Below are 22,749 nucleotides of genomic sequence, written 5' to 3'. Positions count from 1 at the left end.
TGCAGTGTATGTTCTCATAACCTGATATGAAAGATCACTTCAGTCGGTAGCTGTGTACCATCTAGTCAAAACTCTTGCCACCCCTACTGTCATGCTGTTGCCATGAATAAGTGAATGAATTATGTGCGTCCCTGACACCAGGTAAGGTCATGCCATGGGCATACACCCACCACTGTCATATGGGACCTGGGTAGATAGACATTGGTGGTGTTTTATAGGATAAAAGCTGGTAATTGTCTCAAGAAAGTCTCACCTGTTGGCGATATACCCTATTGCCTACGTGCCACTTTTCCCGCAGCCACCCAGGTCACTGCGATTTAGGCAGCAGTGGCGCGTAATTGCTTGTGTATGCTTATGTTTACTCCCTGTTTTTGAATAAATCGTATGGTTATGTGATGTTTGTGGGTTAGACAGGGTATCAGTAACAGTACGTCATCTTCATTGTTTCAATTAGTCTAGAGTGACTGTGTAAGAATGGGTACTGTGCGGGTGGGACTCCGCTTTTACGCGCCATGGGTGTGGCGATGGGACGTCACGGGAAGGCCCGTTATCCGCTTACTATAGGAACTGTATAAAACCGGTGCCCACGCTCACATTGGAAAAAAAAGTTTACTGGAGTTGATGCGCGGTGTTCTGTAGCGTCTCCCACGATTCTCCTTTCCTCTATTCGGGAAACCTCTCCTACTCGTCAGAATCAATGCGAATCAGCAGCGATAAGCGCGCTGATGCTGTGCGGTCTGTAGCTTTCTATTCTCTGGAGAATAAGGACTAAACCCTCTGTTACACGTTTCTTTTTGCATAGCTGTTCAGTGCAACGGGGAAGACAGACAACATGATTTGCTTTATCTTCGTGGTTCTATGTGGATTGTCTGGCAGTGCGCTTGCAAAAGGTAAGTAGAGAGTTCACTGATTGATGAAACTATCGGTCGCCTATGGACAAATCACACAAATCATTCCATATTCAAGTGTGCTTATATTTATGATTTAAATAAATATCAATATTTCTTCATCAATGTATTATGGACACATTGAGGCATGATGCGCAATTATTGTCTAAATCCTTGACGCAGGATGTGCGCATAGGTTGCCAACTTGCCATCTATTAGTAGTAGTCCTATTGTGCAATACCATGTAAGATGGATTGCCACCATAATCAGGAGGAACGTGCGTACTGTCACAGTAAAGAGATAGTATTGACGCCAGGGGAACATTCTTCAAACACTTGGCACTTGGCAGACAGTTTAGCCAGCATCCCGAGCTTTGAACATAACGGGCCAAGTCTTCTTGGCGCTATTCCGTCGACTGTCTCATTAATCGGCCCATTGAGATATCAGTGTGGTCATATAGCACGGGTGGTTGAAGAAGTGCGCTTCTTTTACAGCTAACTGTTGTTTAGTAGATAAGCCTTGTCCTGTGGGATAGTTGTTTGGATAACGGAGACCTCTGTGGCCCTGCTTTGTATCCGCCTTTCTGTGCGCTCTTTGACCCGGGTTGAATCGGCACACACAGGGCGTTAGGCTACTTCCTGACGCTGATGAGTTTGTGAAATGGAAGTTCTAATATAAATGAGTTTGGGGTCATGACCAGCGCAAGGAAACTTTCTAGAGCGCAGGAACTGGCGCTAATCAGTGCTTATAGCTAAAACAGACCCACGGGGAGGAAACTGAGGTGAACTGGCTCGAACTGGCTCCTGTGTGCGTAAAGTATGGACGCAGCGCATATGGTTATTGGTCAACAACTTTGTACTATACTGAACAAAAATATAAACGCAACATGCAACGATTTAATTAATTGCAAAAATGTCAAAGATTCTACTGAGTTACAGTTCATATGAGGAAATCAGCCCTGATCTATGGATGTCACATGACTCGGAATACAGAATGCAGATATGCAGATACCTTTAAAATATGGGCCTCACAATGGGCCTTAGGATCTCGTTAAGGTATTTTTGTTAATTCAACTTGCCACCGATCAAATGCTATTGTGTTTGTCGTCTGTAGCTTATTTCTGCCCATACCATAACCCCAGTGCAACCGTAGGGCACTCTGTTCACAACGTTGATGACATCAGCAAACCGCTCACCCACATGACACCATACATGTGGTCAGTGTTTGTGAGGCCAGTTGGATTTCCAAATTCTCCCAAACTTATGGTAGATAAATGAACATTCAATTGTTTGGCAACCGCTCTGGTGGACATTCCTGCAGTCAACATGCCAATTGTAGCTTCCTTAAAACTTGAGACATCTGTGGCATTGTGTTGTGTGACAAAACTACACATGTAAAGTGGCCTTTTATTGTCCCCAGCACAAGGTGCACCTGTGTAATAATCATGCTGTTTAATCAGATTCTTGATATGCCACACCTGTCAGGTGGATAGATTATCTTGGCAAAGGAGAAATGCTCACTAACATGAATGTAAACACATTTGTGCAAAACATTTTAGAGAAATAAGCTTTTTGTACGTATAGAACATTTCAGGTATTTTTTATTTCAGCTCATGAAACATGGGACCAACACTTTACATGTTGCGTTTATATTTTTGTTCAGTGTATATGGACCAAGTTTTCTTGTCTTGCATAACCTGATATATTGTTACTATTGTCCTCTTCCTGTATATATTTATTAGCATAATCAAGGAACAAAATAAGGTCCACAATGATTCAATCACATTTGTTTTATCTAATTTAAATACACATTTTAATGCACAATATTTGAATGGGAATGGTGCAGGGTACCCATGTAGCATATAATGTTCTGAGAACTATATGTTTCTTAGGTGAGAATTTCACATAGAGAATGATTGAGGCCTCTGGTGCCCAAAAGGCCATTTTAGCATGGGCTTCCACCAAGCTTCCACCATTTAAACGTAGTCAACTAGGTGGGGATTCCTAAGGGTTGTAGCCTCAATGGCACTGCCCATGCTTTCACAGATACTATAATGTCACAGATATAAAGATGAGTCCTCTATCTATCTCTATGGAATTCCAGTACTTAAGCATAGCGTTTCCTATAGGTTTCTTCATTGTTCTATTTAAAGTAAGGATCTCAAATTGTTCCAAGAATGTTAAGAAACAACGTTCTTCTGTGTGAATTTAAGTACTTCAGCATAATGTTTCCTACAAGTTTCCTCATGGATCTCTTTCAAGTCATGTTCTCAGAACATTAAGAAAACTTTCTATAAAAACCACAAGAAAACATTAGTAACATTCAAAGAATGTTCAAAGAATGTTATTTAAGAACATACATTCTGTTCTCAGCGGAGAAATACTCTCTCTTTTCTTCTGTTCAGGTGTGTTGGTTTGAATGCCACAATAGAAAGTAAATGTAAATGTGTTTGCATAATTAATGCCTAAGCAAATGAGTTACCATGTGTCCTATCTGTGCTTGGAGTTCAAAACAGTTAACCCAAACTAAGCTAGCCATGTTATTAGAAGTCTTACTGAAACATGCTCTCTGAACTTTATTTAATTACATTCAAATAACCTATAATATCGTTTCTCAGAGCGCTGATAAAACTTCCCAGGAAAACTTTCAGGGAACCATAGAACGTTCCGTTTTTACAGGCAGGAAACAACATTCATGGCTTCGTTCCCAGAACCAATGGGGAACCAAAGACTTACGCTCCCACAACTTCCAAGGAACCGAATGTGCTCGTTGGGATTTCCCATACTGTTTCCATTTCTAAATACTGTGTTATTTTGTGTGTCAGACTTTTTTCTTCTGTATTTAACTAGGTAAGTCAGTATTTAACTAGGTAAGTCAGTATTTAACTAGGTAAGTCAGTATTTAACTAGGCAAGTCAGTATTTAACTAGGTAAGTCAGTATTTAACTAGGTAAGTCAGTATTTAACTAGGCAAGTCAGTATTTAACTAGGCAAGTCAGTATTTAACTAGGTAAGTCAGTATTTAACTAGGTAAGTCAGTATTTAACTAGGTAAGTCAGTATTTAACTAGGCAAGTCAGTATTTAACTAGGTAAGTCAGTATTTAACTAGGTAAGTCAGTATTTAACTAGGCAAGTCAGTATTTAACTAGGTAAGTCAGTATTTAACTAGGTAAGTCAGTATTTAACTAGCTACGTCAGTATTTAACTAGGTAAGTCAGTATTTAACTAGGTAAGTCAGTATTTAACTAGGAAAGTCAGTATTTAACTATGTAAGTCAGTATTTAACTAGGCAAGTCAGTATTTAACTAGGTAAGTCTGTATTTAACTAGGTAAGTCAGTATTTAACTAGGTAAGTCAGTATTTAACTAGGTAAGTCAGTATTTAACTAGGCAAGTCAGTATTTAACTATGTAAGTCAGTATTTAACTAGGCAAGTCAGTATTTAACTAGGCAAGTCAGTATTTAACTAGGTAAGTCAGTATTTAACTAGGCAAGTCAGTATTTAACTAGGTAAGTCAGTATTTAACTAGGTAAGTCAGTATTTAACTAGGTAAGTCAGTATTTAACTAGGCAAGTCAGTATTTAACTATGTAAGTCAGTATTTAACTAGGCAAGTCAGTATTTAACTAGGCAAGTCAGTATTTAACTAGGTAAGTCAGTATTTAACTAGGCAAGTCAGTATTTAACTAGGTAAGTCAGTATTTAACTAGGTAAGTCAGTATTTAACTAGGCAAGTCAGTATTTAACTAGGTAAGTCAGTATTTAACTAGGTAAGTCAGTATTTAACTAGCTACGTCAGTATTTAACTAGGTAAGTCAGTATTTAACTAGGTAAGTCAGTATTTAACTAGGAAAGTCAGTATTTAACTATGTAAGTCAGTATTTAACTAGGCAAGTCAGTATTTAACTAGGTAAGTCTGTATTTAACTAGGTAAGTCAGTATTTAACTAGGTAAGTCAGTATTTAACTAGGTAAGTCAGTATTTAACTAGGCAAGTCAGTATTTAACTATGTAAGTCAGTATTTAACTAGGCAAGTCAGTATTTAACTAGGCAAGTCAGTATTTAACTAGGTAAGTCAGTATTTAACTAGGCAAGTCAGTATTTAACTAGGTAAGTCAGTATTTAACTAGGTAAGTCAGTATTTAACTAGGTAAGTCAGTATTTAACTAGGCAAGTCAGTATTTAACTATGTAAGTCAGTATTTAACTAGGCAAGTCAGTATTTAACTAGGCAAGTCAGTATTTAACTAGGTAAGTCAGTATTTAACTAGGCAAGTCAGTATTTAACTAGGTAAGTCAGTATTTAACTAGGTAAGTCAGTATTTAACTAGGCAAGTCAGTATTTAACTAGGTAAGTCAGTATTTAACTAGGCAAGTCAGTATTTAACTAGGTAAGTCAGTATTTAACTAGGTAAGTCAGTATTTAACTAGGTAAGTCAGTATTTAACTAGGCAAGTCAGTATTTAACTATGTAAGTCAGTATTTAACTAGGCAAGTCAGTATTTAACTAGGCAAGTCAGTATTTAACTAGGTAAGTCTGTATTTAACTAGGTAAGTCTGTATTTAACTAGGTAAGTCAGTATTTAACTAGGTAAGTCAGTATTTAACTAGGTAAGTCTGTATTTAACTAGGTAAGTCAGTATTTAACTAGGTAAGTCAGTATTTAACTAGGCACGTCAGTATTTAACTAGGCAAGTCAGTATTTAACTAGGCAAGTCAGTATTTAACTAGGTAAGTCAGTATTTAACTAGGTAAGTCAGTATTTAACTATGTAAGTCAGTATTTAACTAGGCAAGTCAGTATTTAACTAGGCAAGTCAGTATTTAACTAGGTAAGTCAGTATTTAACGAGGCAAGTCTGTATTTAACTAGGTATGTCTGTATTTAACTAGGTAAGTCTGTATTTAACTAGGTAAGTCAGTATTTAACTAGGTAAGTCAGTATTTAACTAGGTAAGTCTGTATTTAACTAGGTAAGTCAGTATTTAACTAGGTAAGTCAGTATTTAACTAGGTAAGTCAGTATTTAACTAGGTAAGTCTGTATTTAACTAGGTAAGTCAGTATTTAACTAGGTAAGTCAGTATTTAACTAGGTAAGTCTGTATTTAACTAGGTAAGTCAGTATTTAACTAGGTAAGTCTGTATTTAACTAGGTAAGTCTGTATTTAACTAGGCAAGTCTGTATTTAACTAGGTAAGTCAGTATTTAACTAGGTACGTCAGTATTTAACTAGGCAAGTCAGTATTTAGCTAGGCAAGTCTGTATTTAACTAGGTAAGTCTGTACTTAACTAGGCAAATCAGTATTTAACTAGGCAAGTCAGTATTTAACTAGTTAAGTCTGTATTTAACTAGGTAAGTCAGTATTTAACTAGGCAAGTCAGTATTTAACTAGGTAAGTCTGTATTTAACTAGGCAAGTCAGTATTTAACTAGGCAAGTCTGTATTTAACTAGGCAAGTCAGTATTTAACTAGGTAAGTCTGTATTTAACTAGGTAAGTCAGTATTTAACTAGGTAAGTCAGTATTTAACTAGGCACGTCAGTATTTAACTAGGCAAGTCAGTATTTAACTAGGTAAGTCAGTATTTAACTAGGCAAGTCAGTATTTAACTAGGCAAGTCTGTATTTAACTAGGTAGGTCTGTACTTAACTAGGTAAGTCTGTATTTAACTAGGCAAGTCAGTATTTAACTAGGTAGGTCTGTACTTAACTAGGTAAGTCTGTATTTAACTAGGCAAGTCAGTATTTAACTAGGCAAGTCTGTATTTAACTAGGCAAGTCAGTATTTAACTAGGTAAGTCTGTATTTAACTAGCCAAGTCAGTATTTAACTAGGTAAATCTGTATTTAACTAGGAAAGTCAGTATTTAACTAGGTAAGTCTGTACTTAACTAGGAAAGTCAGTATTTAACTAGGCAAGTTATTTTTATTTACAATGACGGCCTACCGGGGAACAGTGGGTTAACCAACTTGTTCGGGGGCAGAATGACAGATTTTTATGTTGTCAGCCCTGAGATTCGATCCAGCAAACCTTCAGTTACTGGCCCAACGCTCTAACCACTAGGTTACCTGCCGCCCCAGATAAGGATCTGAAAAGAATTATTTGTACCATGTGAACACAAGATATCAAAGGTCAAGCATTATTATTTCCCTCCAATGATATGCAAGTGTCACCACACTATGTAAAATAACTTCTGTGGTTTACATAATTGGAATAATATGTACAACACATGAGGAAAACATGTCCATTTAAAAAAAAAGTCATCTACATTCAGCTCATGAACTTATTCCTGTCGTGCAGACACATTCTGGGGTTTCAAACGGCCATGTCCTTGAAGTGCATGAGATCCTACACTAGGGTTTGTTGGATGAAAGCTCCAGCTGTATTGAATGAAATGGGAAGCGACTTCCTGTCCAATTCACAGCCTGTTGAAATGCCTCTTGGGTCCGTGCTGAGAGAGACTTGACTTCCCTTCCTCCTTTAAACTATTTACCCCGACATATAGACTCTGCTGCAGGACTCTGGGTGTGTGTATTTCTATGTATGTGTGCGTGTGTGCGTGTGCGTGTGTGCGTGTGCGTGTGTGTGCATGACTCAGAGTGGAAGCAGAGGAAACTACCAGAGTGAGTCCAATTAGAGCATCCACTGGTAACCAAGACAATGAATAGTAGTAATGGGGTTCCATTCATATTGTCCAGCTGAGGTGGAACTCAACTCATGCATCATCATAAGGTCAACCTCATTTGAGGGTTGCTAGTCACTGAGGGGTCAGATAATGGTCATAGGGCAATGATGTGTTCGATCAGGAAGATAGTAGCGAGGATAGCATACTGGCACACTTTTGGTCAATTGAAAGTGCTTGACATGCTGGTTATGGAGGACCCAAAGAAAGGCTTTACTCAAAGCAGGAGAGTGAAATGACTGTTAGAAGACCTGAGGATATGGGAAGTCCCCCCCCTACTGTACTATGACGAGTTATAGACCACATCATTAAAGTCATCCATACCCTGCTGTTGGCTCAAGCCACAACTCATTGGTCATTTGTAACACATAAATCATCTCCTTTAAATAATGGCTGCAACAGTAAAAACACACTGGATTTCCTGGAAATAGATTTGTAGATCACTCAGTACATTGCTACGCATAATTTCCTTTTTTCCTGTCATAGCTATATCAATTTAATCAAGTGCACAGTATAGTGAATTAGGTTTGTGTATGTTCCAATAGGATCCAACAGCGTGATTAGGTTCCATTTATGAGTTGGCTGCTTTAAGGACGTGTCTGTGTGAATGTATCCGTTTGGACTGAGAGGAAGGAAGGGTGGATGGACAGCACCATTTATCTCTCATTAATAAACCTCACTTATCATGGAGTACAGCGTTGCTTTTATTTAATAAACAGAAGTGACACTGCTTACGCATTTCCACTTTGGTCCTCAAGTGGTTTAGTGGCATGGGAACAAGGAGGTGACGAGGGTCTGGTGTTTCTGCCTGGGAGGGTCTATGATGAAGCTGTCAGTTGATCTGTCAACACCACTAGTGTTGTGGTCAGTTGTTGTATTGTTCTCTGTTATTTATTGGTTCATGTTGTTGTGGCCAGCATAGCTCTGGACCAGGGTGTTAGTGTGCATACCTTCACGAAGGAAATAATTCACACTAACCCCCTGGACCAGAGCTATGGTCAGTAGTGTAAGTGGTCTGTGGTATTATTGGCTAATATGGTGGGAGTGGTTGACTATCGTGTTGTTATCACTTGTGTGCCATCGTAGTGGCTAGTAGTTTTGCGAAATTCAACCTGTATATATGAGTATATTGCAAAGTTGATTCAGATTTTCCAGAGGAAATATGTTGATCAGTCACTGATTGTTATGAGCAAAGAGCAATGTATGGGGGCCTGCCTGGCCTGCAGCCTTTAAGACATCTCTGTTCTCTCTCCCAGGTAAAGCCACTTAGATATCTCCTCTGTTCTCTCTCCCAGGTAAAGCCAGTTAGACATCTCCTCTGTTCTCTCTCCCAGGTAAAGCCAATAAGACATCATCTCTGTTCTCTCCCCCAGGTAAAGCCAATAAGACATCATCTCTGTTCTCTCTCCCAGGTAAAGCCACTTAGACATCATCTCTGTTCTCTCCCCCAGGTAAAGCCACTTAGACATCATCTCTGTTCTCTCTCCCAGGTAAAGCCAATAAGACATCATCTCTGTTCTCTCTCCCAGGTAAAGCCACTTAGACATCATCTCTGTTCTCTCTCCCAGGTAAAGCCAGTTAGACATCTCCTCTGTTCTCTCTCCCAGGTAAAGCCAATAAGACATCATCTCTGTTCTCTCTCCCAGGTAAAGCCAATAAGACACCATCTCTGTTCTCTCTCCCAGGTAAAGCCAATAAGACATCATCTCTGTTCTCTCTCCCAGGTAAAGCCAATAAGACATCATCTCTGTTCTCTCTCCCAGGTAAAGCCACTTAGACATCAGCTCTGTTCTCTCTCCCAGGTAAAGCCAATAAGACATCCTCTCTGTTCTCTCTCCCAGGTAAAGTGGATAAGACATCCTCTCTGTTCTCTCTCCCAGGTAAAGTGGATAGGGAGCCTAAGGGGAAGTTCAGTGTTCCTGTTCTGGATGTGAAGAGTCGACAGCTGGTCCTGGAGGCCAACCAGACGCTGACGATCCACTGCAGGTGAGTCTCTCTGGAGTCAAAGGTTAGAGGTCAGAGGTGATAGGTGGATGGGGTGGGTGGGCGGGCAGTCAGTGCAGATCAGTGAGCGCTGGTTGGGGGTCGGGGTGTGTGGGTTGTAGGTTAGTGAAAGGGGTCAAGTGGGAAATGTCAAGATAAAGGAAAGATTGTCTGCCTAGACTTATTCACTGATCAGATTAGCTTTAATATACACCTTTTAAATACACCTTTTTATGGACAGCTTTCAGAAGTTGTGATGCAATGAGAGAGATGGAATGTTTTACAGCAATCTACCTTTCACCAATCAGGGGTCGGTGGGAGCTGTCGTGGGTGTTCCCTGGAGGTGTGGCCAGAGATAAAGAGAGTGTGCAATTGGAGGATTCTCGCTGTGGGAGGCAGAGCCAGCATTACTGCAGCCAACTGATTATTAGCTCAGCCCAGGCCCAGCACACAGGATCGTTCCGGTGTCGGTATAGCCAGCGGACCCGCAGGCAGAGTGCTGTCTACATCTATGTCACAGGTAACATTTAACAACTACCAACTCATTACAGTGTCCTGTACTCCCAAATCCCTGTCAGTGTCACTCTGTCACAAATGCTAGAGCTCAGGAAATGGAAATAAGGTTTAGGATATGAACCATCTGTCCACCTCTTTCTCACTGATGGGCTCTCTCTGTCTCGCTCTCTCTGGCTCGCTCTCTCTCCCTCTCGCTCGCTCTCTTTCTCAATTACACTTTCTCTCTCACCCTCTCTCTTTATCGCTCCCCCTCTTTCCCTCCTCCCCCTCTCTCTCCCCCCACTCCCTCCCCATCGATGGAGTGGTCTCTCTCTCTCCCTCTCCCTCTCTCTCTCTCTCTCTCTCTCTCTCTCTCTCTCTCTCTCTCTCTCTCTCTCTCTCTCTCTCTCTCTCTCTCTCTCTCTCTCTCCCCCCTGTCTGATGGAATGGTCAGTCAATCTCTTGCTCACTCTGTCTCATTGTTTATATGCCTAGGTTAAACAAAACATAGTGTCAGTGGGTGCTAAATGCACACCAATACCAGAGAGAAATGTATATCTCAACACTGTTTGTACCAACAATACATCCTAATGACTCTGGCACAGTTTCTCCTCCTTAGCCTGTCTCTTTTCTCAGCCTCCCTCCCTCCCTCCCTCCCTCCCTCCCTCCCTCCCTCCCTCCCTCCCTCCCTCCCTCCCTCCCTCCCTCCCTCCCACCCTCCCTCCCTCCCTCCCTCCCTCCCCTCCCTCCCTCCCTCCCTCCCTCCCTCCCTCCCTCCCTCTCACCCTCTACCAGGTCTATATATAAAAGCTTTTTACTTTCGTTTACGTGCTACCTTAGTCCTCGGGGCCAGGAATAGCCCAGCTGCTGAAATGCTCAGGTTTGGGCAGAGTTTCCCAGGGCACCAGGCTTATCTGCTCCCCTCAGCCCTGCTCACAGCATCCTGTGCTTGGGGACGGGAGGAGGCCGCGGGGGGTGGAGGTGGGAGGGGAGCTGGAGGTCTATAGACGGGGGGGAGGGTCTCTGGTTCTGTTCAAAGGTGACAGGAGTGGAAGGTGGGAGGGTAAGGGGGGTGAAATAGGATGAAGGCCAGGCAGGATTCATGATTCAGGGACATCCAAGGGCAGAGGAGGCACCTTGACAGCCCTGTCTGCCCCACTCTGCCTTTCCCTGTCCTGGGTAGAGGCTGGCTGGGCATGGAGCTGGGCCAGGGGCCAGAGGAGATCACAGGGTGGGGCTACGGTTTGGCCAATAGGAGCCCTGGGGCCCATCAATCACTCTGGCTGCCAAGTCCATTAGGCGTCTGACTCCATCACCCGCTCTGCTCTCACTCTACTGCCCCTCTCTGCTCTCTCTACTGCCTATTTCTGCTCTCACCCTCCTGCCCCTACTGCCCCTCCTGACCCTTTCTGCTCTCACCCTCCTGCACCTCCTGCCCCTCCTGCCCCACTCTGCTCTCACCCTCCTGCCCCTGCTGCCCCTCTCTGCTCTCACCCTCCTGCCCCTGCTGCCCCTCTCTGCTCTCACCCTCCTGCCCCTCTCTGCTCTCACCCTCCTGCCCCTCTCTGGTCTCACCCTCCTGCCCTCTCTGCTCTCACCCTCCTGCCCCTCTCTGCTCTCACTATCCTGCCCCTCTCTGCTCTCACCCTCCTGCCCCTCTCTGGTCTCACCCTCCTGCCCTCTCTGCTCTCACCCTCCTGCCCCTCTCTGCTCTCACTATCCTGCCCCTCTCTGCTCTCACTATCCTGCCCCTCTCTGCTCTCACCCTCCTGCCCCTCTCTGCTCTCGCCCTCCTGCCCCTCTCTGCTCTCACTATCCTGCCCCTCTCTGCTCTCACTATCCTGCCCTTCTCTGCTCTCACCCTCCTGCCCCTCTCTGCTCTCACTATCCTGCCCCTCTCTGCTCTCGCCCTCCTGCCCCTCTCTGCTCTCGCCCTCCTGCCCCTCTCTGCTCTCGCCCTCCTGCCCCTCTCTGCTCTCGCCCTCCTGCCCCTCTCTGCTCTCACTATCCTGCCCCTCTCTGGTCTCACCCTCCTGCCCTCTCTGCTCTCACCCTCCTGCCCCTCTCTGCTCTCACTATCCTGCCCCTCTCTGCTCTCACTATCCTGCCCTCTCTGCTCTCACTATCCTGCCCCTCTCTGCTCTCACTATCCTGCCCCTCTCTGCTCTCACTATCCTGCCCTCTCTGGTCTCACCCTCCTGCCCTCTCTGCTCTCACTATCCTGCCCCTCTCTGCTCTCACCCTCCTGCCCCTCTCTGCTCTCACTATCCTGCCCCTCTCTGCTCTCACTATCCTGCCCTCTCTGCTCTCACTATCCTGCCCTCTCTGGTCTCACCCTCCTGCCCTCTCTGCTCTCACTATCCTGCCCCTCTCTGGTCTCACCCTCCTGCCCCTCTCTGCTCTCACTATCCTGCCCCTCTCTGCTCTCACTATCCTGCCCCTCTCTGGTCTCACCCTCCTGCCCCTCTCTGCTCTCACTATCCTGCCCCTCTCTGCTCTCACTATCCTGCCCCCTCGCTAGCTCCTTCATATGTAATCAAAGCAGCAGGAGGAAGCCCTGCGGTCCAGGCCACTAGTCCTTGGGGTACTTTTGTTCAAATGTTCAGAGATTATACTTTCCTTGAATAACACAGTACAGTAGCTGACAAACAATGAGGTGAGCTCCACCCGCCCACGCCTTTCAATGGCACAGGAATATTAGAGGGTGGGTGTGGAGGGGGTAATGTACCTGGAAGGATCACAGGCTGTTTGATTACCTCGAAACAATCTGTGTGTGTTTATTGTTGACTCCAGGAGACTATTTGCTGAATGGGTATTAAGTGTGTGTGTGTGTGTGTGTGTGTGTGTGTGTGTGTGTGTGTGTGTGTGTGTGTGTGTGTGTGTGTGTGTGTGTGTGTGTGTGTGTGTGTGTGTGTGTGTGTACCTATCCCTAACCTCAGTGTTGTGGTTTCAGACAGACAGCGGCCATTTGTGGAGGAGCAGAATAACAGTCCAGACGTGGTGTATATCAAGGAGAGCCAGCCTCTGGTCTTCCCCTGTAGGGTCACCCACCCTGACGCCACCGTGTCATTGGTCAAGGTGAGTTCCCTTCACTATTTCCACTACTAGCACTCCTGACTACATCTTAGAACAAAACACTTCTCTCTGTTTCTCCATCAGCACTCTCATCTGTACACAAGTCACAGTCATGTTGTTTCTGCTAGTACAGATCATTCAACACATTGTTCTTATCTTGGCAACCGTCCTGCCTTGGAGTGTGTGTGTCCGTTTGTTTGTGTCAGTCTGCGGATGTGTGTGGAAGTGTGTGGATATGTTTGTGAGTGTTGCTGCCTGAGTGGCGAGGGAGTGTACGTAAGTGCAATGAAGTGCAGTGTGTGTGTATGTATGTTTGTGGCAGCGTCTCAGTGTGTGTGTATGTGTGTTTGTGGCAGCGTCTCAGTGTGTGTGTATGTATGTTTGTGGCAGCGTCTCAGTGTGTATGTATGTTTGTGGCAGCGTCTCAGTGTGTGTGTATGTATGTTTGTGGCAGCGTCTCAGTGTGTGTGTGTTTGTGGCAGCATCTCAGTGTGTGTGTATGTATGTTTGTGGCAGCGTCTCAGTGTGTGTGTATGTGTGTTTGTGGCAGCGTCTCAGTGTGTGTGTATGTATGTTTGTGGCAGCGTCTCAGTGTGTGTGTATGTGTGTTTGTGGCAGCGTCTCAGTGTGTGTGTATGTGTGTTTGTGGCAGCGTCTCAGTGTGTGTGTATGTGTGTTTGTGGCAGCGTCTCAGTGTGTGTGTGTTTGTGGCAGCGTCTCAGTGTGTATGTATGTTTGTGGCAGCATCTCAGTGTGTATGTGTGTTTGTGGCAGCGTCTCAGTGTGTGTGTGTGTATGTTTGTGGCAGCGTCTCAGTGTGTGTGTATGTATGTTTGTGGCAGCGTCTCAGTGTGTGTGTATGTGTGTTTGTGGCAGCGTCTCAGTGTGTGTGTATGTGTGTTTGTGGCAGCGTCTCAGTGTGTGTGTGTTTGTGGCAGCGTCTCAGTGTGTGTGTATGTTTGTTTGTGGCAGCGTCTCAGTGTGTGTGTATGTGTGTTTGTGGCAGCGTCTCAGTGTGTGTGTATGTGTGTTTGTGGCAGCGTCTCAGTGTGTGTGTATGTATGTTTGTGGCAGCGTCTCAGTGTGTGTATGTTTGTGGCAGCGTCTCAGTGTGTGTGTATGTTTGTTTGTGGCAGCGTCTCAGTGTGTGTGTATGTGTGTTTGTGGCAGCGTCTCAGTGTGTGTGTATGTGTGTTTGTGGCAGCGTCTCAGTGTGTGTGTGTGTGTGTGTTTGTGGCAGCGTCTCAGTGTGTGTGTGTTTGTGGCAGCGTCTCAGTGTGTGTGTGTTTGTGGCAGCGTCTCAGTGTGTATGTATGTGTGTTTGTGGCAGCGTCTCAGTGTGTGTGTATGTGTGTTTGTGGCAGCGTCTCAGTGTGTGTGTGTTTGTGGCAGCGTCTCAGTGTGTGTGTGTTTGTGGCAGCGTCTCAGTGTGTATGTTTGTGGCAGCGTCTCAGTGTGTGTGTGTGTTTGTGGCAGCGTCTCAGTGTGTATGTTTGTGGCAGCGTCTCAGTGTGTGTGTGTGTTTGTGGCAGCGTCTCAGTGTGTGTGTGTGTATGTTTGTGGCAGCGTCTCAGTGTGTATGTTTGTGGCAGCGTCTCAGTGTGTATGTATGTTTGTGGCAGCGTCTCAGTGTGTGTATGTGTGTTTGTGGCAGCGTCTCAGTGTGTGTGTGTGTGTATGTTTGTGGCAGGGTCTCAGTGTGTATGTTTGTGGCAGCGTCTCATTGTGTGTATGTGTGTTTGTGGCAGCGTCTCAGTGTGTATGTTTGTGGCAGCGTCTCAGTGTGTATGTTTGTGGCAGCGTCTCAGTGTGTGTGTATGTGTGTTTGTGGCAGCGTCTCAGTGTGTGTGTATGTATGTTTGTGGCAGCGTCTCAGTGTGTATGTTTGTTTGTGGCAGCATCTCAGTGTGTACGTATGTTTGTGGCAGCGTCTCAGTGTGTATGTGTGTTTGTGGCAGCATCTCAGTGTGTGTGTATGTATGTTTGTGGCAGCGTCTCAGTGTGTATGTTTGTTTGTGGCAGCATCTCAGTGTGTACGTATGTTTGTGGCAGCGTCTCAGTGTGTATGTGTGTTTGTGGCAGCATCTCAGTGTGTGTATGTGTGTTTGTGGCAGCGTCTCAGTGTGTATGTTTGTGGCAGCGTCTCAGTGTGTGTGTATGTGTGTTTGTGGCAGCGTCTCAGTGTGTGTGTATGTATGTTTGTGGCAGCGTCTCAGTGTGTATGTTTGTTTGTGGCAGCATCTCAGTGTGTACGTATGTTTGTGGCAGCGTCTCAGTGTGTATGTGTGTTTGTGGCAGCATCTCAGTGTGTGTGTATGTATGTTTGTGGCAGCATCTCAGTGTGTGTGTATGTATGTTTGTGGCAGCATCTCAGTGTGTGTGTATGTATGTTTGTGGCAGCGTCTCAGTGTGTATGTATGTTTGTGGCAGCGTCTCAGTGTGTATGTGTGTTTGTGGCAGCGTCTCAGTGTGTGTGTATGTGTGTTTGTGGCAGCGTCTCAGTGTGTGTGTATGTGTGTTTGTGGCAGCGTCTCAGTGTGTATGTGTGTTTGTGGCAGCATCTCAGTGTGTATGTGTGTTTGTGGCAGCGTCTCAATGTGTATGTGTGTTTGTGGCAGCGTCTCAGTGAGTGTGTATGTGTGTTTGTGGCAGCGTCTCAGTGTGTGTGTATGTGTGTTTGTGGCAGCGTCTCAATGTGTGTGTATGTGTGTTTGTGGCAGCGTCTCAGTGTGTGTGTATGTGTGTTTGTGGCAGCGTCTCAGTGTGTGTGTATGTGTGTTTGTGGCAGCGTCTCAATGTGTGTGTATGTGTGTTTGTGGCAGCGTCTCAATGTGTGTGTATGTGTGTTTGTGGCAGCGTCTCAGTGTGTGTGTATGTGTGTTTGTGGCAGCGTCTCAGTGAGTGTGTATGTGTGTTTGTGGCAGCGTCTCAGTGAGTGTGTATGTGTGTTTGTGGCAGCGTCTCAGTGTGTGTGTATGTGTGTATGTGGCAGCGTCTCAGTGTGTGTGTATGTATGTTTGTGGCAGTGTCTCAGTGTGTGTGTATGTGTGTTTGTGGCAGCGTCTCAGTGTGTGTGTATGTTTGTGGCAGTGTCTCAGTGTGTATGTGTGTTTGTTTGTGACAGCGTCTCAGTGTGTGTGTATGTTTGTTTGTGGCAGCGTCTCAGTGTGTATGTGTGTTTGTTTGTGGCAGCGTCTCAGTGTGTATGTGTGTTTGTTTGTGGCAGCGTCTCAGTGTGTGTGTATGTTTGTGGCAGTGTCTCAGTGTGTGTGTATGTGTGTTTGTGGCAGCGTCTCAATGTGTGTGTATGTGTGTTTGTGGCAGCGTCTCAGTGTGTATGTGTGTTTGTTTGTGACAGCGTCTCAGTGTGTATGTGTGTTTGTGGCAGCGTCTCAGTGTGTGTGTGTGTTTGTGGCAGCGTCTCAGTGTGTATGTGTGTTTGTTTGTGGCAGCGTCTCAGTGTGTGTTTGTGGCAGCGTCTCAGTGTGTATGTATGTGTGTTTGTGGCAGCGTCTCAGTGTGTATGTATGTTTGTGGCAGCGTCTCAGTGTGTGTGTGTGTTTGTGGCAGCGTCTCAGTGTGTATGTATGTATGTTTGTGGCAGTGTCTCAGTGTGTATGTATGTTTGTGGCAGCGTCTCAGTGTGTGTGTATGTATGTTTGTGGCAGCATCTCAGTGTGTGTGTATGTGTGTTTGTGGCAGCGTCTCAGTGTGTGTGTATGTTTGTGGCAGCGTCTCAGTGTGTATGTGTGTTTGTGGCAGCGTCTCAGTGTGTATGTATGTTTGTGGCAGCGTCTCAGTGTGTGTGTATGTATGTTTGTGGCAGCGTCTCAGTGTGTATGTATGTTTGTGGCAGCGTCTCAGTGTGTATGTGTGTTTGTGGCAGCGTCTCAGTGTGTGTGTATGTATGTTTGTGGCAGCGTCTCAGTGTGTATGTATGTTTGTGGCAGCGTCTCAGTGTGTGTGTATGTATGTTTGTGGCAGCGTCTCAGTGTGTGTGTATGTGTGTTTGTGGCAGCGTCTCAGTGTGTATGTATGTGGCTGCGTCTCAGTGTGTGTGTATGTATGTTTGTGGCAGCGTCTCAGTGTGTGTGTATGTGTGTTTGTGGCAGCGTCTCAGTGTGTGTGTATGTTTGTGGCAGCGTCTCAGTGTGTGTGTTTGTGGCAGCGTCTCAGTGTGTATGTATGTGGCTGCGTCTCAGTGTGTGTGTATGTGTGTTTGTGGCAGCGTCTCAGTGTGTATGTGTGTTTGTGGCAGCGTCTCAGTGTGTGTGTATGTGTGTTTGTGGCAGCGTCTCAGTGTGTGTGTATGTGTGTTTGTGGCAGCGTCTCAGTGTGTGTGTGGCAGCGTCTCAGTGTGTATGTGTGTTTGTGGCAGCGTCTCAGTGTGTGTGTGTGTTTGTGGCAGCGTCTCAGTGTGTGTGTGTGTTTGTGGCAGCGTCTCAGTGTGTATGTGTGTTTGTGGCAGCGTCTCAGTGTGTATGTGTGTTTGTGGCAGCGTCTCAGTGTGTATGTGTGTTTGTGGCAGCGTCTCAGTGTGTATGTGTGTTTGTGGCAGCGTCTCCGTGTGTATGTGTGTTTGTGGCAAATCAAATCAAATCAAATCAAATTTATTTATATAGCCCTTCGTACATCAGCTGATATCTCAAAGTGCTGTACAGAAACCCAGCCTAAAACCCCAAACAGCAAGCAATGCAGGTGTAGAAGCACGGTGGCTAGGAAAAACTCCCTAGAAAGGCCAATACCTAGGAAGAAACCTAGAGAGGAACCAGGCTATGTGGGGTGGCCAGTCCTCTTCTGGCTGTGCCGGGTGGAGATTATAACAGAACATGGCCAAGATGTTAAAATGTTCATAAATGACCAGCATGGTCGAATAATAATAAGGCAGAACAGTTGAAACTGGAGCAGCAGCACAGTCAGGTGGAAGTTGAAACTGGAGCAGCAGCATGGCCAGGTGGACTGGGGACAGCAAGGAGTCATCATGTCAGGTAGTCCTGGGGCATGGTCCTAGGGCTCAGGTCAGTTGAAACTGGAACAGCAGCATGGCCAGGTGGACTGGGGACAGCAAGGAGTCATCATGTCAGGTAGTCCTGGGGCATGGTCCTAGGGCTCAGGTCCTCCGAGAGAGAGAAAGAAAGAGAGAAGGAGAGAATTAGAGAACGCACACTTAGATTCACACAGGACACCGAATAGGACAGGAGAAGTACTCCAGATATAACAAACTGACCCCAGCCCCCCGACACATAAACTACTGCAGCATAAATACTGGAGGCTGAGACAGGAGGGGTCAGGAGACACTGTGGCCCCATCCGATGATACCCCCGGACAGGGCCAAACAGGAAGGATATAACCCCACCCACTTTGCCAAAGCACAGCCCCCACACCACTAGAGGGATATCTTCAACCACCAACTTACCATCCTGAGACAAGGCTGAGTATAGCCCACAAAGATCTCCGCCACGGCACAACCCAAGGGGGGGGCGCCAACCCAGACAGGATGACCACAACAGTGAATCAACCCACTCAGGTGACGCACCCCCTCCAGGGACGGCATGAGAGAGCCCCAGCAAGCCAGTGACTCAGCCCCTGTAATAGGGTTAGAGGCAGAGAATCCCAGTGGAAAGAGGGGAACCGGCCAGGCAGAGACAGCAAGGGCGGTTCGTTGCTCCAGAGCCTTTCCGTTCACCTTCCCACTCCTGGGCCAGACTACACTCAATCATATGACCTACTGAAGAGATGAGTCTTCAGTAAAGACTTAAAGGTTGAGACCGAGTTTGCGTCTCTGACATGGGTAGGCAGACCGTTCCATAAAAATGGAGCTCTATAGGAGAAAGCCCTGCCTCCAGCTGTTTGCTTAGAAATTCTAGGGACAATTAGGAGGCCTGCATCTTGTGACCGTAGCGTACGTGTAGGTATGTACGGCAGGACCAAATCAGAGAGATAGGTAGGAGCAAGCCCATGTAATGCTTTGTAGGTTAGCAGTAAAACCTTGAAATCAGCCCTTGCTTTGACAGGAAGCCAGTGTAGAGAGGCTAGCACTGGAGTAATATGATCAACTTTTTGGTTCTAGTCAGGATTCTAGCAGCCGTATTTAGCACTAACTGAAGTTTATTTAGTGCTTTATCCGGGTAGCCGGAAAATAGAGCATTGCAGTAGTCTAACCTAGAAGTGACAAAAGCATGGATAAATTTTTCTGCATCATTTTTGGACAGAAAGTTTCTGATTTTTGCAATGTTACGTAGATGGAAAAAAGCTGTCCTCGAAATGGTCTTGATATGTTCTTCAAAAGAGAGATCAGGGTCCAGAGTAACGCCGAGGTCCTTCACAGTTTTATTTGAGACGACTGTACAACCATTAAGATTAATTGTCAGATTCAACAGAAGATCTCTTTGTTTCTTGGGACCTAGAACAAGCATCTCTGTTTTGTCCGAGTTTAATAGTAGAAAGTTTGCAGCCATCCACTTCCTTATGTCTGAAACACATGCTTCTAGCGAGGGCAATTTTGGGGCTTCACCATGTTTCATTGAAATGTACAGCTGTGTGTCATCCGCATAGCAGTGAAAGTTTACATTATGTTTTCGAATAACATCCCCAAGAGGTAAAATATATAGTGAAAACAATAGTGGTCCTAAAACGGAACCTTGAGGAACACCGAAATTTACAGTTGATTTGTCAGAGGACAAACCATTCACAGAGACAAACTGATATCTTTCCGACAGATAAGATCTAAACCAGGCCAGAACATGTCCGTGTAGACCAATTTGGGTTTCCAATCTCTCCAAAAGAATGTGGTGATCGATGGTATCAAAAGCAGCCATAAGGTCTAGGAGCACGAGGACAGATGCAGAGCCTCGGTCCGATGCCATTAAAATGTCATTTACCACCTTCACAAGTGCCGTCTCAGTGCTATGATGGGGTCTAAAACCAGACTGGCAGCGTCTCAGTGTGTGTGTATGTGTGAGCGTCTCAGTGTGTATGTGTGTTTGTGGCAGCGTCTCAGTGTGTGTGTGTGTTTGTGGCAGCGTCTCAGTGTGTGTGTGTGTTTGTGGCAGCGTCTCAGTGTGTATGTGTGTTTGTGGCAGCGTCTCAGTGTGTGTGTGTGTGTTTGTGGCAGCGTCTCAGTGTGTGTGTGTGTGTTTGTGGCAGCGTCTCAGTGTGTGTGTGTGTTTGTGGCAGCGTCTCAGTGTGTGTGTGTGTTTGTGGCAGCGTCTCAGTGTGTATGTGTGTTTGTGGCAGCGTCTCAGTGTGTGTTTGATACCTATTTTTTACTGCCATGTTCCGAGTGAGCGGCGCCTGCAGTTTCCTCTGTTGGCACTGTTGTTACCCCCGGAGACAGGACGTGGGGTCTGGAGGTCCCCCTGCCTCTGCCCCCCCTCCCCCCCACTCACACACCCCTCACTCCTATCCTCTACTGGAGGCAATCTGGCTGCCAAACTCCTCCTGATTCCTTAACCAGCTGGCCTTCAGGCCAGAGGACGATGAGGTGCCAGGAGTAATGGGCTGGCCAGGACTGACTGGTGCTAGCAGGGCAAGGCATGCCCCTCAGGCAGATCTGTTAACAGTGGTGTTGTACGTAGGTAGCGTCTTCTGTGTGCAGAGACTGCACAGTTTGACCTTTACAATGCAATAACATCCAGGTGAGAGAAGTGGGCTACTGGTACTTTATCAGGTGAATGAAGGAATTTCCAAAGAGAGTTTCAGGAAACTGAAAAAGAGCGAAAGAACAAAATGAACCCCTCAGTCATCTCTCCTCTTGTCCCTGCTCTCCCTTCAGGATGTGAGGCGGACCCCGAAACGAAGCGTGGCACAACACACACATTCTCACACACTTCTGTTGGCTCTCTGTGTTTACGTCCTGCTCCTATCTCCACACAAACCACACACTTCACTTCTGTTGGCTCTCTGTGTTTACGTCCTGCTCCTATCTCCACACAAACCACACACTTCTGTTGGCTCTCTGTGTTTACGTCCTGCTCCTATCTCCACACAAACCACACACTTCACTTCTGTTGGCTCTCTGTGTTTACGTCCTGCTCCTATCTCCACACAAACCACACACTTCACTTCTGTTGGCTCTCTGTGTTTACGTCCTGCTCCTATCTCCACACAAACGTCCAGCCTCGAGCCACAAAGGTAATTATTCAAAAAATATCCTCTGTTCTCTCACTCCCTCCATCCGCCCCGGCCTGGCCCAGCATTCTGAACCTGGAGTCCACTCCACACACAAACACTGTCACACACTCTGCAGTGTTTTTTTCCTGGAAGGATTTTGCACTCTGCTTGGATCTTTAATTTGTTGTCCCACCTCTCAGCAGGGAACAATACCCACGGGGCCATTCCCTCTCGCTGCCGCCGTGAAGGTGACCCAGTGGGGCGAGGAGTGGAGGCAAGCGGAAGGGGGTAGTGTAGTATGACCTAGGGTTCCAGTCCAGTCCAGTCTCCATCCTGTAGTTACAGGATATGAGCAGATGGACTGGAGTCACGTTCCCACGTCCTGACTTCTCTCTCACCTTGCAACCCTCCTGCACCCCCTTCTGACCCCCTTACACCCACCTACATCCCCTTCTGACCCCCTTACACCCACCTGCACCCCCTTCTGACCCCCTTACACCCACCTACACCCCCCTCCAACTGCCCTCCGTCCCCAACATCCTCTGAATCCTCACCTTCCAGGATTCAGCTACCAGGGGGTGGGGTGGAGGGGGGCACCAAGGGCATTCACAGGGGCCTAACAAGACAGAGGAGACATAGAGGTATTTACTATAGTGTAGTGTATAAGGCAGAGGAAAATAGGAGGGAAAAGAGGCGTCTTAAGGTTGGACGAGGGATGAGGGGGACTGTCAGCCAGGTAACACTGGGGATGAGGGGGGCTATCAGCCAGTTAACACTGGGGATGAGGGGGGCTATCAGCCAGTTAACACTGGGGATGAGGGGGATATCAGCCAGTTAACACTGGGGATGAGGGGGGCTGTCAGCCAGGTAACACTGGGGATGAGGGGGGCTGTCAGCCAGGTAACACTGGGGATGAGGGGGGCTATCAGCCTGTTAACACTGGGGAAGAGGGGGTGTCAGCCAGTTAACACTGGGGGTGAAGGGGTGAGGGGGGTATCAGCCAGTTAACACTGGGGGTGAAGGGGTGAGGGGGGTATCAGCCAGTTAACACTGGGGGTGAAGGGGTGAGGGGGGTATCAGCCAGTTAACACTGGGGGTGAAGGGGTGAGGGGGGTGTCAGCCAGTTAACACTAGGGGTGAAGGGGTGAGGGGGGTGTCAGCCAGTTAACACTGGGGGTGAGGTGGTGTCAGCCAGTTAACACTGGGGGTGAAGGGGTGAGGGGGGTATCAGCCAGTTAACACTGGGGGTGAAGGGGTGAGGGGGGTATCAGCCAGTTAACACTGGGGGTGAAGGGGTGAGGGGGGTATCAGCCAGTTAACACTGGGGGTGAAGGGGTGAGGGGGGTGTCAGCCAGTTAACACTAGGGGTGAAGGGGTGAGGGGGGTGTCAGCCAGTTAACACTGGGGGTGAGGTGGTGTCAGCCAGTTAACACTGGGGGTGAAGGGGTGAGGGGGGTATCAGCCAGTTAACACTGGGGGTGAGGGGTGAGGGGGGTATCAGCCAGTTAACACTGGGGGTG

General features: G+C 46.4%; 1 protein-coding gene across 1 annotated transcript in view; it reads left to right on the top strand.

Annotated features, from left to right (window-relative positions):
* The first annotated feature begins 618 nt into the window (after positions 1 to 618).
* Positions 619 to 22,749, top strand: part of flt1 (fms related receptor tyrosine kinase 1) — a 101,048-nt gene continuing 78,917 nt past the window's right edge. Inside the window, 4 exon segments of the mRNA XM_031795304.1 lie at positions 619 to 890; positions 9,406 to 9,550; positions 9,856 to 10,067; positions 12,996 to 13,120. Coding sequence (XP_031651164.1) covers positions 833 to 890; positions 9,406 to 9,550; positions 9,856 to 10,067; positions 12,996 to 13,120 — 540 coding nt within the window. The 5' untranslated portion in view covers positions 619 to 832.

This window comes from Oncorhynchus kisutch, linkage group LG18 (genome assembly GCF_002021735.2).
Source record: "Oncorhynchus kisutch isolate 150728-3 linkage group LG18, Okis_V2, whole genome shotgun sequence".
NCBI classification, from domain to species: Eukaryota; Metazoa; Chordata; class Actinopteri; order Salmoniformes; family Salmonidae; genus Oncorhynchus; species Oncorhynchus kisutch.
This window is presented reverse-complemented; position numbering and strand designations above follow the sequence as displayed.